General features: G+C 37.7%; 2 protein-coding genes across 2 annotated transcripts; one reads left to right on the top strand and one right to left on the bottom strand.

The window, feature by feature from the left end:
• The first annotated feature begins 934 nt into the window (after positions 1-934).
• On the top strand, positions 935-5,164 carry LOC113674912 (chymotrypsin-like protease CTRL-1). The gene is made up of 8 exons (XM_027191410.2): positions 935-1,025; positions 1,373-1,570; positions 2,194-2,406; positions 2,766-2,929; positions 3,236-3,389; positions 3,756-3,791; positions 4,467-4,562; positions 5,041-5,164. Exons 1-8 carry the CDS (start codon positions 968-970, stop codon positions 5,043-5,045), a joined length of 924 nt encoding a protein of 307 aa, XP_027047211.2. The 5' UTR covers positions 935-967; the 3' UTR covers positions 5,046-5,164.
• A 1,912-nt stretch (positions 5,165-7,076) lies between these two features.
• On the bottom strand, positions 7,077-12,961 carry LOC113674921 (matrix metalloproteinase-24). Its single transcript, XM_027191418.2, has 9 exons — positions 12,742-12,961; positions 11,904-12,096; positions 11,191-11,398; positions 10,065-10,351; positions 9,393-9,425; positions 9,033-9,140; positions 8,870-8,884; positions 7,839-7,964; positions 7,077-7,343 (listed from the first exon to the last, which is right to left on the bottom strand). The coding sequence occupies exons 1-9, from the start codon at positions 12,841-12,843 to the stop codon at positions 7,336-7,338; spliced, it is 1,080 nt and encodes a 359-aa protein (XP_027047219.2). The 5' UTR covers positions 12,844-12,961; the 3' UTR covers positions 7,077-7,335.
• Positions 12,962-14,051: the final 1,090 nt, after the last annotated feature.

Below are 14,051 nucleotides of genomic sequence, written 5' to 3'. Positions count from 1 at the left end.
CAAAACAATGAAGCACGAAATGCGTCTCCATTGGGTGTAAACGTTTCTTTTTGGATACATTCTTTCCCTCTTTCCAGAAATTTGTCATCGAAGAATAAAAGAAAATCTGCCCCAGGTGTTCTTTACCTTTGGATCATGCGGGAATACTGGGGTTATTTTCGTTCAACCAAATATTTGACTCGCCAGAACAGCTGTTAAAATGATTGTGTTGAAGATCTATCAAAATTTAGACACTAAATTCGTTAGTTATTTGTAGATGGTGTCCGTTTAAAAAAAAAAAACAGTCGTATCCTTAAAGCCCTATATTTCTAAAGATAAAATGTACTGAAGATACATCTTTAGTTATATAGGAATATTGAAATAACTTTTGCCGGTGAGAAAGGTTTTCGAAAATCGTCGATAAAATGCTAAAATAAAAATGACCAGGGTCAACATAACGTCCCCAGCGGAAGTGACAAGAAAGGTTGCCTTGAAAAATATCAGCTCTTGAACTGGAAAGATTATCTTAATCCAAAAAATACTTCAAATATGTTTATGAAACCTGTACGGCTGCAAATGTATCATTCTATAGCTGTAAAATTTGGGCAAATTGGGTATGTAGGTTGTATAAATAAAGAATTCTTTGGTTGGCGACTATGACGTGCAAGTCAGTGGAACGAATTGTGTCATTGTGGTTTTACTGCTGTGTTTGGTAAGCAATGTTGACTTTTCAGTTATACCTTTACGTCACCTCTTGTACCAAAAAATGGGAATTTTTGTTCCTGTTTTTCTTTCCCCAGCTGAAAAATACTCTCAGACGTCTGAACAATCAGTGCCAGACTGTATGCCAAAGTTGTTTAAAAAAAATAGTGTGTATTGTGTGAATAGGTTATCCAGGTGAGAAGCAGGTGATGTTACATATTGTCTATAAAAAAAAAAAAGAGGTGTCAGCCTCATCTTGTTACCACATTTAGAGATCCATTCCTTCATGATGAATCTCTGGATCGGAGTTGTGCTGTTGCTGCTTGGCGTACCACATTCTCAAGGTAGTTTTTCTTAGTAGGTCTTTCAGGTTTACTTTTTTCAGGCTTCCTCAGTTGTATTGACAAGAGGAAAGAAATGACAAATTTAAGAACATAAGGTAAAATTGTATTGCTTGAACTAGATGTCTTTTAAGTCTCAAACAATTAGATCCAAAAATGAAAACAAACTGAGAATCGCTTTAAAGGTGCTACTCCTCACTGAGTTACTTGAAACTTTCTTTTGTTTCTGACCAGCCTCTTTTCGTTTTGATTCGCTCTAACAATTTATGAATCTTTAAATTACCATCTGCCTAGATTTTATTTCTCATTCTTGCTCCTACATGAATAAACCAAGCATAAATGATTTTCAGGATGCGGGCAAAAACCATTTTCGGCGAGAGTTGTGAATGGTGAAAATGCTGCGCCTCACGCTTGGCCTTGGCAGATTTCACTCAGAGTGAATGGTCGACATATCTGTGGAGGATCACTTATTGAAGATGACTGGGTTGTAACTGCTGCTCATTGTGTGGACAGGAACCCATCGCCGAGTGGCTACACTGTAGTCGTAGGTACGCTTTGGAGACTTGCTCTTCTGCTTGTTTCACGCTAGCTTTCAACATTATGATTGAAAAATTTTGCTATATCAGCTATTTTAACAATACCTTTGCCAGCATAAAGTTTTCCTCTTTGTTGTATAATTTACACATAGACATCAATCATTGTTCTTTAACGTTTGCTATTGTTATTGTTTGCTTGTTTGTTTTTTGCCTGATGCAAGAAGGCTGATAAATTAGCCAACAAACAAGCAAGTTTATCTCTCAATATAATTACCCCTCTTCTTATTCATTGTCAGGCCGATTCTCCGCTGAAAATAGTGTAATGGATGTTAAGTAACAATCCAAATTATTAGCAAACAATTTCCAAGTTTTGTTTTTTTTTTGCTTTGTTGTTGTTGTTGTAATTGTTATTGTTGTTTCTGTCTGTTTGTTTCTTTATTTGTTTGTTTTGGTTTTGGCGTTCGGTTTATCTTTAAACATTACCTAGTTGAAAACAATTTAAAGAAGCTCAAACAAGCAGTTCATAGATCTATTTACTCTGAAAGACAAATCAATAGATGGAGTGGATCTTAGTTTCTTTACACCCATGTCATAGAGAAAATTGAACTTAGCCTAAGAAATGACTTTTCTGACAGGAGCCCACATAAGAACTGGAACAACCTCCGTGCAGCAGACCTTCAATTTACGGCAACTATTCAAACATGAAAGCTTCAACATGAGAGAGCTCCGTAACGATATAGCTCTTCTACAGCTGAATGGGCGAGTGAAACTGAGCGATAAAGTAAATACCGTTTGCATGCCACAGCCAGGAGACAAGGTGTCACCTGGATCACGATGTTATATTACAGGTAACGAAATCGCTTTTTTTTTTCTATGGCAAAATGTGAAATGTGTAAATTATTATAGAATAATTGAGATATTACGAGCGCCCTCATTGGTCAAAAGGTTAGCGCTTATTGCACCGCCAACACAAAGAAAATAGGAACTTTTTCTTGTGTTCTTCCAACATCCTGCGTAGGTTATTACCCTGGTAAACTGATAGAGAGTGCGGTCTATTGCTCAGATAAAGCTGACATGCTGCCTGTTTTCTAAGTGATATTTGGTATCTTTTTTCAAATTGTATCTGTCGCAGCACCGTGACGCACAATTCTCCTTCAAGTGTTCTTGAAAATGTATGGTCACTAAATCTAATTAATAACGTTTGCAGGTTGGGGAAGAATGGTTGGAGGTGGACAAGCCGCTTCAACTCTCCAACAGGCTGTGTTGCCAGTCGCCGATCACAAAAGCTGCCAAAGTGTTAACGGTTATATGGTTAGTGTTGATGAAGACTCCATGGTGTGCGCTGGAGGTGAAGGCAAAGGTGGATGCCAGGTAAATGTATCAAATCAAAATTTATATGGTCATGATTTTGAATCGCGGTTATCTTTTAGGTCTTAAAGATTGATCTTGATCCCTTTCACATGAACAGCGGAAAAAGGTCTTTTGATTTACTTATTCGACTTCCGACGGAGCTTTTTACTCGCAAAGGAATTACACAAACCCACGTCGACAAGTACCCCCACTTCGTTCACGCGACCAAATTTTAGTGGAAATTTATGACTCAGAAGAAAAAGGTTTCATTCTGCCTAGATTCCTCTGAACGAGAAGTAATTTCTTTTTTTTCCCCATTCTTACAAGGGAGACAGTGGCGGCCCATTTGTTTGCAACGAAGGAGGGCGATGGGTTTTGAGAGGTGCTGTGAGCTGGGGTCATGGAAAGTGCAGGACAGATCATTACACAGTGTTTGCTCGTGTGAGCAATTTCGTGGATTGGATCAAACAAAAGCAATCAAGTAAGTTCTTAATTCTCTTACGAAAAAGGAATTTCTGAAAAGAGAGAAAAGTTATCCTGCAACGGGAAGGCGATTTCTAGTCTGCGTTCATCTATTCATCTGTACAAGTTTTCAGGTGAAGGCTTTACTTGTGTTACTAATGTGATGTTGATACCACCTAATTAAGTTATTGTGGATTCGTAAGCGACAGACACACAATCATCCCGTTCTCAAAGGGGTGGGCCGCAGACCAACTCTTAAACCTACGCTAAGCGAAAAAGGATTAAGGTGTGGCTTTGACTGTAACAAACACTGGAAGAAGAAAGGTTTCCGTTAGCAGAGGAAAGACCGTATGCCTTCATTATCACTCTCCTATTTCTTCGTTAGGCGGAGGCGGTGGAAACGGCGGAGGTGGAGGAGGAGGTGAGTCAAACTCCTTACAGTGGGGCACGGCCTGATTGGCTAACCTAAAACAAAAATTAAGAAATCTCAGTAGCCGATGGGAATAAAGGAAAATATTTCAAAGAGATTACGTGTTGTAAAGTGAATGCACCTCAACTGCTTAAAGGCGGAAATAGTGAGTCGTCGAATTTCGATTAAGGTTTGCATCTAATTGGTGGGAGGTTGGGCGAGTTTCTGGACCAACCACGGAGCAAAGTAGGGAAAAAACTGCAATCTTTATTTCATGCGATAAAAAAATTGTCAAATACTTGTGAAAAAATTATTTCGGGGCTGGCATAACGGCCAACGCGTTTACAGTCGCAGTTGCGAATCTAAGCTATTAGTAACCTGGCCCCCTGTTCTAGGAGGATTCCAACCATACGTTCACGAGTATCAATTTCTTTTTCATCGCCGGTGTAAATATCACTTAATCACAACAATTAAAATGGTACGGCTTACCCATACTCTATTTCGATTTTGCAACTTTGTGGTTAGATTTTTACCCTCTAAAAGTTCAAAGCAAGATTCATGATTTAACATCAAGAAGGTTACCTTGATGTTTGTCGCCTGTTAGCAGAGGCAAGTGACTCAGAATGACCTTCCAATACTAAAAAAGGGAATTACTTCTTACGCAAATATGTTATTTTGATCTGAAAGGCTGCAGTGACAGGAATCCAAACTGCCGACATTATCTGCAGTACTGCAGATGGGACCAAAACATTCGACGATTGTGCCCTAAGTCGTGTCGCCTTTGTAAGTGGATCAAACAGTGCTTATATGATAAGCTGAGTTATACACACATTTTGATCAATTCTTACTTATGATCTATTCGAGGAAAGACGCCTAGATGACGTCACCATTAACAATATTTTGCTTTTTTATCATATAGAAAAATAGGTACTTCATTTTGACGTCATCTATGATGTAGTACGGAACAGACGCACGGCAACATGGAATCTATTTCTTAAAATAAATCACCACCCATCTACCTTAATTATCATCACAACTATAAATGTTACTGTAGTTGCCACTATCACTATCTTGATTACTTTTACCGTTATAAATTCCATTTCTAGTTTTGCTTTCATTAACATCAACATACTGTTCTTGTCAACGAATTTTAAGTTCAAACCTGATCTATTCTGATACCAATATGATGGTATGTTGTCTCGTCACAGACATGAAGCTATTTTTTCAAAATTTAGGAAGCTTTTTTTTATTTTCTTTGCAGGCTAGATAGAGAGTGAGGACCCGCCACAACACGGAATGGACTTATTTCACCAGAATGAAGAAACATTGTTGATTTTGTCACGTAGAAAAGTCCAATAAACTAGCTTAAATGCCCAATACTTAAACTCGTGCCATCGTCTTTACTGATATTCCAATGGCAAAAAGGAGTACAATTAACTGAGGCGATTTTTTAAAAAATGTAAAACCTCCCAGTAAGACACAAAGATGAGAATAATGCGCCTGCAACAGTAGCAATCGAGTAGCAAGGCGAATAATTTTCAACGATGAAAAGATGGAGGGAATAAAAGGTACCTTTCATCCAATATCTATCTTTATGTCTTCGAAATTTCCTCGTTATTCGTCGTCTGGAATGTCAATACCGAATCCAAATTAAGCCTGTACACGTGCAACATTTCCACTGCAATTGAACGGCGATCAAGTTCAATTTTGCCGCCATTTTAAAAATCCAGGTAACCACTCCTCTTGCATGACTTATTTAAAGAAAAAACTGGTAACTAATGTTACTATGGTGATTCTGTCGGATTTGCAAATGGCGGTCAAAACGAAGCTGATGGAGGCGAAGAGGTGATGTTTGGCTATGATTTTAAAAGTGTTTACGGAGTTCCAGTGGACGGGATTGTGCCAAAATTTCAAAGAAGAAAATAACTCGTCAGATGAAAGGTATCTTTTGATATTTTCTCTCTTTCAATAAGCTAACGAGAAGAACTTTATTTCTAAGCTTCTGCACTCTTTTACGAGTGGTATGTTGGAAAGCTCGTAAACTGTGAAAATCCTTACATCACCTCATATAAATGATGTTTGACCTGCTGTTTGTTTCACAGAACCTAATTTATTTATGGCAAAAATGTTAAGCGTCCGTACTTTTTGACTAGCGGCGATAATGTTTGGATATAGGCGTAAAAGTTTTCGACTGCTCTTAAAAATTGTTGTTCGTAAAAACCGTGACCTTGATAGACAGAATTATTTCTAGCTTCGGTAATCATACCGCAGTGGTCGTCACTTAAAAATTTTGCTACGATGAGCTTTGACCTCGATGTCATCCCGATATGATGAAGAGTGGCTTTCAAAAACTTTGTACTTTCCCTTCGCGCGAGAGATATAAATGGCCCGAGGAAACATGTTAAGCTTTTGAGGGACCTCTATCAGTTTGGAATCTGAGATCTCAGTCTTCTAAAACTTTGATCGTTTCATTTCATACCAAACTGCATGCATGATGAATCATTTGTTGATCTGTATAAATAACCGCCGTGAAATATCAAATAAGGATGATATTTGAAAACTAAAATTTAGGTCACCTCAGTTTACTTAGTAATGGCAAACCTGAATATCTTTGGGCAAGGCTTTCTACCCTTTTTATTACTGTCATTCCTTTTGCTTTTTTGCTCCTATTCTGTCATCGCTTCCATATTTAAGTCCTCTCCATGAGTAACTTCGCAGTGGCGAAACTTACCAAAACTCTTAATTCCCATTTGTTTTTCCAACGAGAGAATTACATTTAAAAGACAACAATTTAAATATCTAAGGAATAGAGCAATTCTTAAAAAATCATTCGACATGTAAATGAGATTGTGTACTATGCGATTCCAGTTACTATATGAATAAAATTTATTTTTCACGCCTTCATTTCACCATCTTTCCTACTCTATTAAATCAAAAGAGGCTCTTTTGACATCGCTGATCCTTGCCGTCTTTTGGTCTTAGAATCTCTGTGGCTCAACTGTGGAGCGTTGGAGCTCGAAGTACGTATGTTTGACATTCAATTTCTCAAAGATAAGACAAAAAAAATAATGTTTCTTCAAATTTTACTTTTTGTTATTAAATGTTGTTGTGTATCGCAGTTTTGTATGTAGAGAAATCAGTAAATGAACGTTTAATCTTTTGTCTCACGATGAAGAGTCGTGCTTTTAGTTGTACTTTTGATGTGTTAAAATTGATAGCCTGACCTTTCCTAAATCGTAAGAAAAACGATTAAGCGTTTATTAAATCTTTCTGCTTGATGATTAATATGAGACTCAATTTTCTCTGATTAACTTTATTTTTCTACCAAATTTCTACAACTCAGTTACAATCAAACGGCATTAGTTTTATACATACTATGCCATGTCAATTAATTTTCTATATAAATTACCGAGTTACTTTTATTAATGTGTATGTTTTTTCTCATATATTTCAGACAGTTTAAGCAACTGAGTAATCTCTCTAAGTTTGTGATTTTCTACCGAGCAGTTTTTACTCCTCTCGTCAAAACGATGTCCGGTCCAGGGCCGATGATAAGTTATCCAGCTAAGAACAAATAGAGAAAAATAAGAACAGAAAAAAAAAATCAACCAAATAAGAAAAATAAAATTTTCCTTGAATTGAAGGTAAATATTTTCCAATATTTTAATGACTCTATTGAGATGAATGACTGTTTTGGATGGATTCATAGGCTAGCGGTCCAAAGAAGTACTTTTAGAGGGTCTCAATGGGGTGATGGCTTTTACGGCTAACGCGGGTAAAAATTTTTGGCCATTTTACGGCTAACGATTAATTTATTTCCATTGTTGCCACTGGGAAAACGAAACTTAAGTTTCCCATTTCCACTATTAAACGGATCAATTCACACTGAAGAAGGAATAGCGATCGGTCATATTCTCTGTGAAAACGCTAAAACTTTTTTCCGTCTACACTGGAAAGTGGATGAATATTTTCTCACCAATGTAGTGCGAACAGTCGTAAGTGACAGCAAGGTCTCATTAATTAAGAAAAGGTGCGAACAGGTATTAATAAAACACTTACCAGCACAAAGTCCACACGTCTTTTTGCATTTATCGGTCATGAAGGCCTTATAATTACTGCAGTAGTTATATCCTTTGAGCATTTTGCACGAAGTCGACGTATACTTATCAACGCAGGGTAATTTAACTAAAGAATGAGAATCAAACGAGTAATGCGCCGGTCAATTCGAAGCTTAAAAAAAGAAAACCTCCTACGTGACACCCACGCACATTTGACTGTCTTCCGTGCCCGGGTGGTGGGGAATTTGAACCATGCCTGGGTAGGGTGGGAATTTGAACCGGAACTGTCAAGTCCTTCCGGCGAAATAAACGTGTTTTACCTTTAGGTCGCTAATCTTGCCTTTTACAAAAAAAAATTGGCCATGAAATCCGGCACTTGAGTTGGGCATTTGAACATAATTTTGGCCTCTTGAATTTGAACAAACCAGTCTTAAAAAGTTCAAATGCCCAATACGTTGCCGGGGAGGGGATGTTGAAGCTTTGAATTGATCGACGCAAAGTTGTTTTGATTTTAGTAGTCACAAATAAAGCTAATAAGAATAGTGGTAGATATTACGAGAAATCCACGTGAGTTCGAAGTAAAAACGAGCAAACTTACTGACTGCAACTTAATAAGTAAAGATTAGTTTTAGTTTTGTGTCTAAATGACTGAGGAAAAAAAAAAGGAAAAGCAATATACTCTTGGATTATTTTCGACCCCTATTTCAAAAATTATCTTAACGAAAATCGTTAAAGGTCTTGTTATTGTATAGTTGTTATTTCGCTGTGTCAAGTATGTTTAAATGGATTCTTTGATACCTCAGCCAGTTGAGATAATTTGAAATCATTTGTTTATTTCTTTTATGTTTTGAATTTTTGGCTACTTATCAATCCATTCGACTGCTTAGTTTTGAATTAGCCCTTAAAGAGCGATTAGATGCAACCTTTTTTAACATGTGCAAATAGCTCTGCTAGTTTCTGCATTTCTACCACGATTTTTCCATAAGATTGGATCAACATATATTGGCTAGTTAAATAGTACACTTTACTCACCGACGCTGTGACCACCTGGAAATGAAGAAAAGGGAAAATAATGAATTAAGTAAAAGATTGGTTTTAAAAAGTCGAACACTTGATTTTTCTAGATCTTCCGAATTACTATCTATCTCCCATAACCAAAGTACACACCCAAAGTTATAGGCGTAATAAAGCTTACCGCAAATTCCACATGATTTACGGCAACTCTTCCTCACAAAATGGTTACCCGTGCATTCGTCCACATAATCCTGGCATGAAGGCACGTCATCAGCGCAGTTCCCTGGAGCTAACTCAAACAGGACGGAAATTCATAAATTAGTTACACTCATCCAGTATGTTAATTATCCATGATAAGGTCGCTCAATCCTCCTGCATTAGTGCTATTGTAATGTAATTTGGATCCGTGCAATGTGAGCGGTTATGAAACAGGAACAACTACTTTGTACGAGAAGACGGTTTGGTGGTTTTCAAATCTTTCTTTTTGCCGTAATGACTGCTTAGATAATCTTGTAACTGCAAATAACATTGACATACTCACGCTCAGTGGAGTCTGGTTGAGCAGTTCCCTGCACTGAAGCGACAAAAGTTGATTAGAAACGTTAGCTTTGCAACTTTTCACGAAAGAGACTTATTAAGAGTACATCAACTCCCAAAAAAACCTAATTTGTGAAAAGATGGTTCACCAGACTGCGTAACACTCTAGGAAGTGTCCAATGAAGAACAATATTGAAATTGATGCTTCCCTTAAAGTGTTCGTTTCATTCGCTCATCATGATAAAGTTTTAGCATATATGATTGGTCTTTGCATGTGACGACATATCCAAGTCGTCATTAGCACAAGTTTTTTTCTTCATCTTGTGTTTTCATAGCAGGCAAGAACTAATCCTGGTTACCCATGATGCTCCACTATGATTGCTAGGTTTCTAACAGCAGTAACTGTAGCATATTAATTTAAGGTTAGCTTGCGACTAGGCCCTCATTATTAGCGCTGCGAGACACGCGTTTCCTCGCGCCCGCGAGAAGCAGAGAGATTCACCGGAAGTCTGGCATTACTAGTTAGCGTACCTCTCGCCGACTCGCCTGGTTCGCCCGAGGTCTCATACTTTCTCACTGGCAAAGAAACGCTGAAGCGCTAATCTTAGGTGTATACCGGATAAGGCTTTTGTCACTCCCTGCTCTCCCCTGTCAGACCTAAAACTATCCCACTCACTGTAGATATACTCAATTCCATGTCTTTCCTCGTCCGTGAGATTTTGGTTGTTTTTATACTCCATATACATAACAGCTTTAGGATCGTTAGAGTGCTTCAACCCCAAGAGGTGTCCAATCTCGTGAAGAGCAATTGAGAACAGATTGTATCCAGTCGTGTTACTGTTGGTGTATTGTTCATCGTCGTCAAAGTGAAGAGCGCCGGATTTCGGATAGAATGCATGAGCAATGCTTCCACCCGTACCATCAAATTTGCAGCAACAGCTAGCGTGAACCCTTGCAACAAATCTGCAGTGGAAAGGAGCCAACATATTTATGCAAGGAAATCCATGTTAACTGCATTTTGATTGGCATTACTTACATGATTCTCAGTACTAATGTATTTTACATACATGAAAAAGTATTCGACCCACATCAAGGGCCAAATAATATCCTTGTGTAAATCGTTGTTTCTTTTTCCTTTCCTTTCTTTTTTTACATAAATTTCAATTAGTTGGCGTAGATAAAAAACTGTTTCTCTCGCAATGCTTTTGATTACACTATTTACGATGTAATTACATGCACTTTCTCTGGTCGTAGTATAGTTACTGATACAGGGGATCTTACATAAGCGCGCGTTGATAAGAATTTTATCTTCGGGTGTGAGCTATATATCTCTCGTGAGATAGAAAGGCAAACGAATGAAATATGCTGTCATCACGAGAAGAAAGATTGGTTTTCGCAGGTGGTATGTAATGCTCTGTGTACTACATAGATATTGAATGCATGTTTAAATCAAGGAGCAAGTTTGATACACCTTTTAAGCAGACCAAATGTAGCGATCATCAGCACGTGAACTTAGCTCGCATATAGGCTGCGTCATCCTTCGTCGATTTTCTCATTGTTAGATATGTTTCCTCTGACACAAAGTATAATTCAACCCTAGTTACGTCTAGTTATGTAATAAATCACTTCGTGAAAAGTTTATAAATTCGGTCACCAAGACGATATTAATATCAGTCACCTGTGAAAACAAGGTGCGTTATCTGCGCGCAGAAAAGATATGTTATCGAAAAGAGTTGTAATATTTCGACTCGATTTAAAAGCCGCCACCTATCTAAACCATGTGTAGATAGCAGTTTACTTACGATATACTGATGTTCGCGTTTGAGCTGGAGTTATTGACCTCACTGAATGAAACTGGACCAATTTTTTCCCATGCCTTAAAAGCTCTCCGTATGATACCTCGCTGTTGACTTACAGTCAACCCACCATTTGATGCGAAGTTATGGATTCTGTAAGTGAGATGCATAGTTTCCCAACGATATCCGGAGACAGAAAACCTTTTAACCCGCCCTAAAAGATAGCAACTATCAGATCAAGGATGAACAATACACACCAAAGAACTATTATATTATCTGACTCAATAACCAGTTCTTTATAGCTCATTCAGTAGAGCATAGGTTCAGGGTTCGAATCCTCGTAAAAGACCACTTTTTTCTTTATCCCACGCCTGTGAGGAATTGATTTTACAGTCGAACTTGTCACCGGTAACCCCGTATTTTAAAAGCGGTCACCACGGTATTAAGCAGCTGGTTGTCAAAGTCCCAAGTTTGTCTTCCCCTAATCACAGTAATGTTAGCCTCTATTCAGTGGTCACCTCTGTGAAGCGATAAAATTTACCTGATTCCCCCAAAAGGGTCTGTAATATTCTTATCACGACTGATAACCCTGCTCTCCCACTGAAACTGACATGTGATCCCCGTAATATCCTTCGCGCCTCCCCCCCCCCCCCCACCTTCCCTCCACAGGGGATAAAAAATGACCAGTCCCTTAAATTGCAGTACGTTTTACGTTTTACCCGGACTGGGTTTGTCATCGTCGTCAAAATCCGGGACACCGCATCTTGGCTTGTGCATCTCGGCTATTGTTTTTCTATCCAGCTGACCTGTGTTTGGAATATTCACAAATTCCTGGAATATTCTCACGGCGTCCTTGAAGTTATGGTTTCCATTTTTTAAGGGGGACAGGTAATGATACTTCTTCAGAAAATCCTATGAGATAAAGCAGATTTCTTACCTCAGCTTGTTTCCAAGACAAGTTCGACCACAAGTAAAAGACTAAAATGCAAGTTTTTTTTAATTTTCTAACTCCCATAAATGCTTAACACACAATGTCCAGTAAATAAGTGATAAGAATACTCAAACTTATATAGTAGAAGTTATTATGCTTATCTAAAGTTCTTGGTGTGCAAATTCGTTTTTTCTCTGGCAGATAGCAGTAATCAAAGGCGAAGTAATGGACACGAATTGAAAAACAACAACAACAACAACAACAAAACAAAATACACTTGATGCAGCATGAGCTACAGGATTGCAAATATCATATCAAAACTGGCGAAACAAATTATAAGACACCTGAAATCTTATAAAAATCGGTTTATTTGTATAATGAAAGTAGAAATAGAGATCTGATAGACTCTATGAAATTTATACTAGACTGTGAGCTAAATGTTCTTTCTTTCCCATTGAAAATGAGTGATAATTCAATGCAAAGAGATTAGCTGCAAAACCTGAATTAGCTCAGTTTCTATCTGGTGACACGGTTACCCGTCACTTGCACTAGCTCTGGTTAGATAGGGATGAATTTCTTTAAAACGGATGTTTGCTATGTAATAATTTCAAATCAGCTGTACGTACCAGGGCAAATTGTTTCTCCTTTTCATCTACTGGAGCACCATTTGAACAACGCAGAGACAGAAAAAGGAGAAACAACCGCAACAATTGAGATGCTTTTCGCATCGTTGATAGTGGTGCTGAGATTCTTAGCCTCCAGCAGGCACTGGCTAAACGTTAAATGTTACCTCTCCGAGGAAATGGTTCCTATATACATCTTCAGACTGAAATAGAACTTTTTATTATTTTAAAGAAGCTGGTTCTTGAAAATAAGGGCATCCTTTGAGTAAAGGAGCACTTCATGGAATTTAAGATCGTTGAAGTTGCCCCCTTCAATTCCCTCCCGGATTACTAAGATCATTTTCGGGAAGTGCATTGAGTTATTTTTATATCACTCGAAATATTCGATTTGACAAAGCTTAAAAGTCGGTCTGAGTTAGCTGCAAACTATGAAATAGTTATTGAAAGCTTAATAAGACGTTTCCGAACAGTATGGAAGAGAAACACATTTCCTTGTTGCATTTAAAGTTCATGTCAGAAATAGTTAGTTTAATTTTAAATCTTTATTTTTTATTTTCCTATACTCTGATGCAAAAGAACTCGCCCATGGCTTTAACCCTTTAAATCCTAGACTGGCGTGATTAAAATGCAACTTCTCCATTGAATATTCCTACACTATCCAGTAAACAGCTAATGAGATCACTCAAACTTATCAGGTCGGATTATTTTCTTGATGTAAAACCAAATTCTTGTAACTAATTTACAAGGAAATGTGTAGCAGCTCGAGGGGAATGAACAATGCGATCTTGGGAATTAGGGGTGAACCTTAGCCGCCGGGAGTTGATGGAAGGTGTTGACATTTTCCAGAATATCCTTTAAACTACTTTGATTGTGAACAATAGACATTGTGATTTATTTACATACGAGAATTGAATTTTTCCTCTTTTTACTGTGTTCTTGAAGACGCCAAAACAGTCAATGGGGGCCTATAAACGCGAAACCGGCGGTACCTTCAAACTTCTTGAGAATGAGTTGTAATTACAATTATCTTTTATGCCAAATAGCATTGATTTTTTCATTGTTTCCTATCATGCAACGAGGAATATAGATATTGGAAGGCAAATGCATTGACAAAGAACAATTTTCGTTTTCCAATCTTAAAATATCTAGAGATTCAAGACAAAGACGGGTAAAATATTTCTGAAACAGTAATTAGCTGAACGTGAAAGGTAAGATTGTAACTTATATCAATGTCTTCCTCCGGACACCGGCCGAAATGATATTGTTAGTTGGCAATAGTATGAGTGACAATTCAACATGTCTGAAATAAAGAT

The sequence above is a fragment of the Pocillopora damicornis genome, chromosome 8 (genome assembly GCF_964200805.1).
Source record: "Pocillopora damicornis chromosome 8, jaPocDami1.2, whole genome shotgun sequence".
In the NCBI taxonomy this organism is placed as follows: Eukaryota; Metazoa; Cnidaria; class Anthozoa; order Scleractinia; family Pocilloporidae; genus Pocillopora; species Pocillopora damicornis.
The sequence above is the reverse complement of the archived record's forward strand: the minus strand, read 5'-3'. Positions and strand labels throughout refer to the sequence as shown.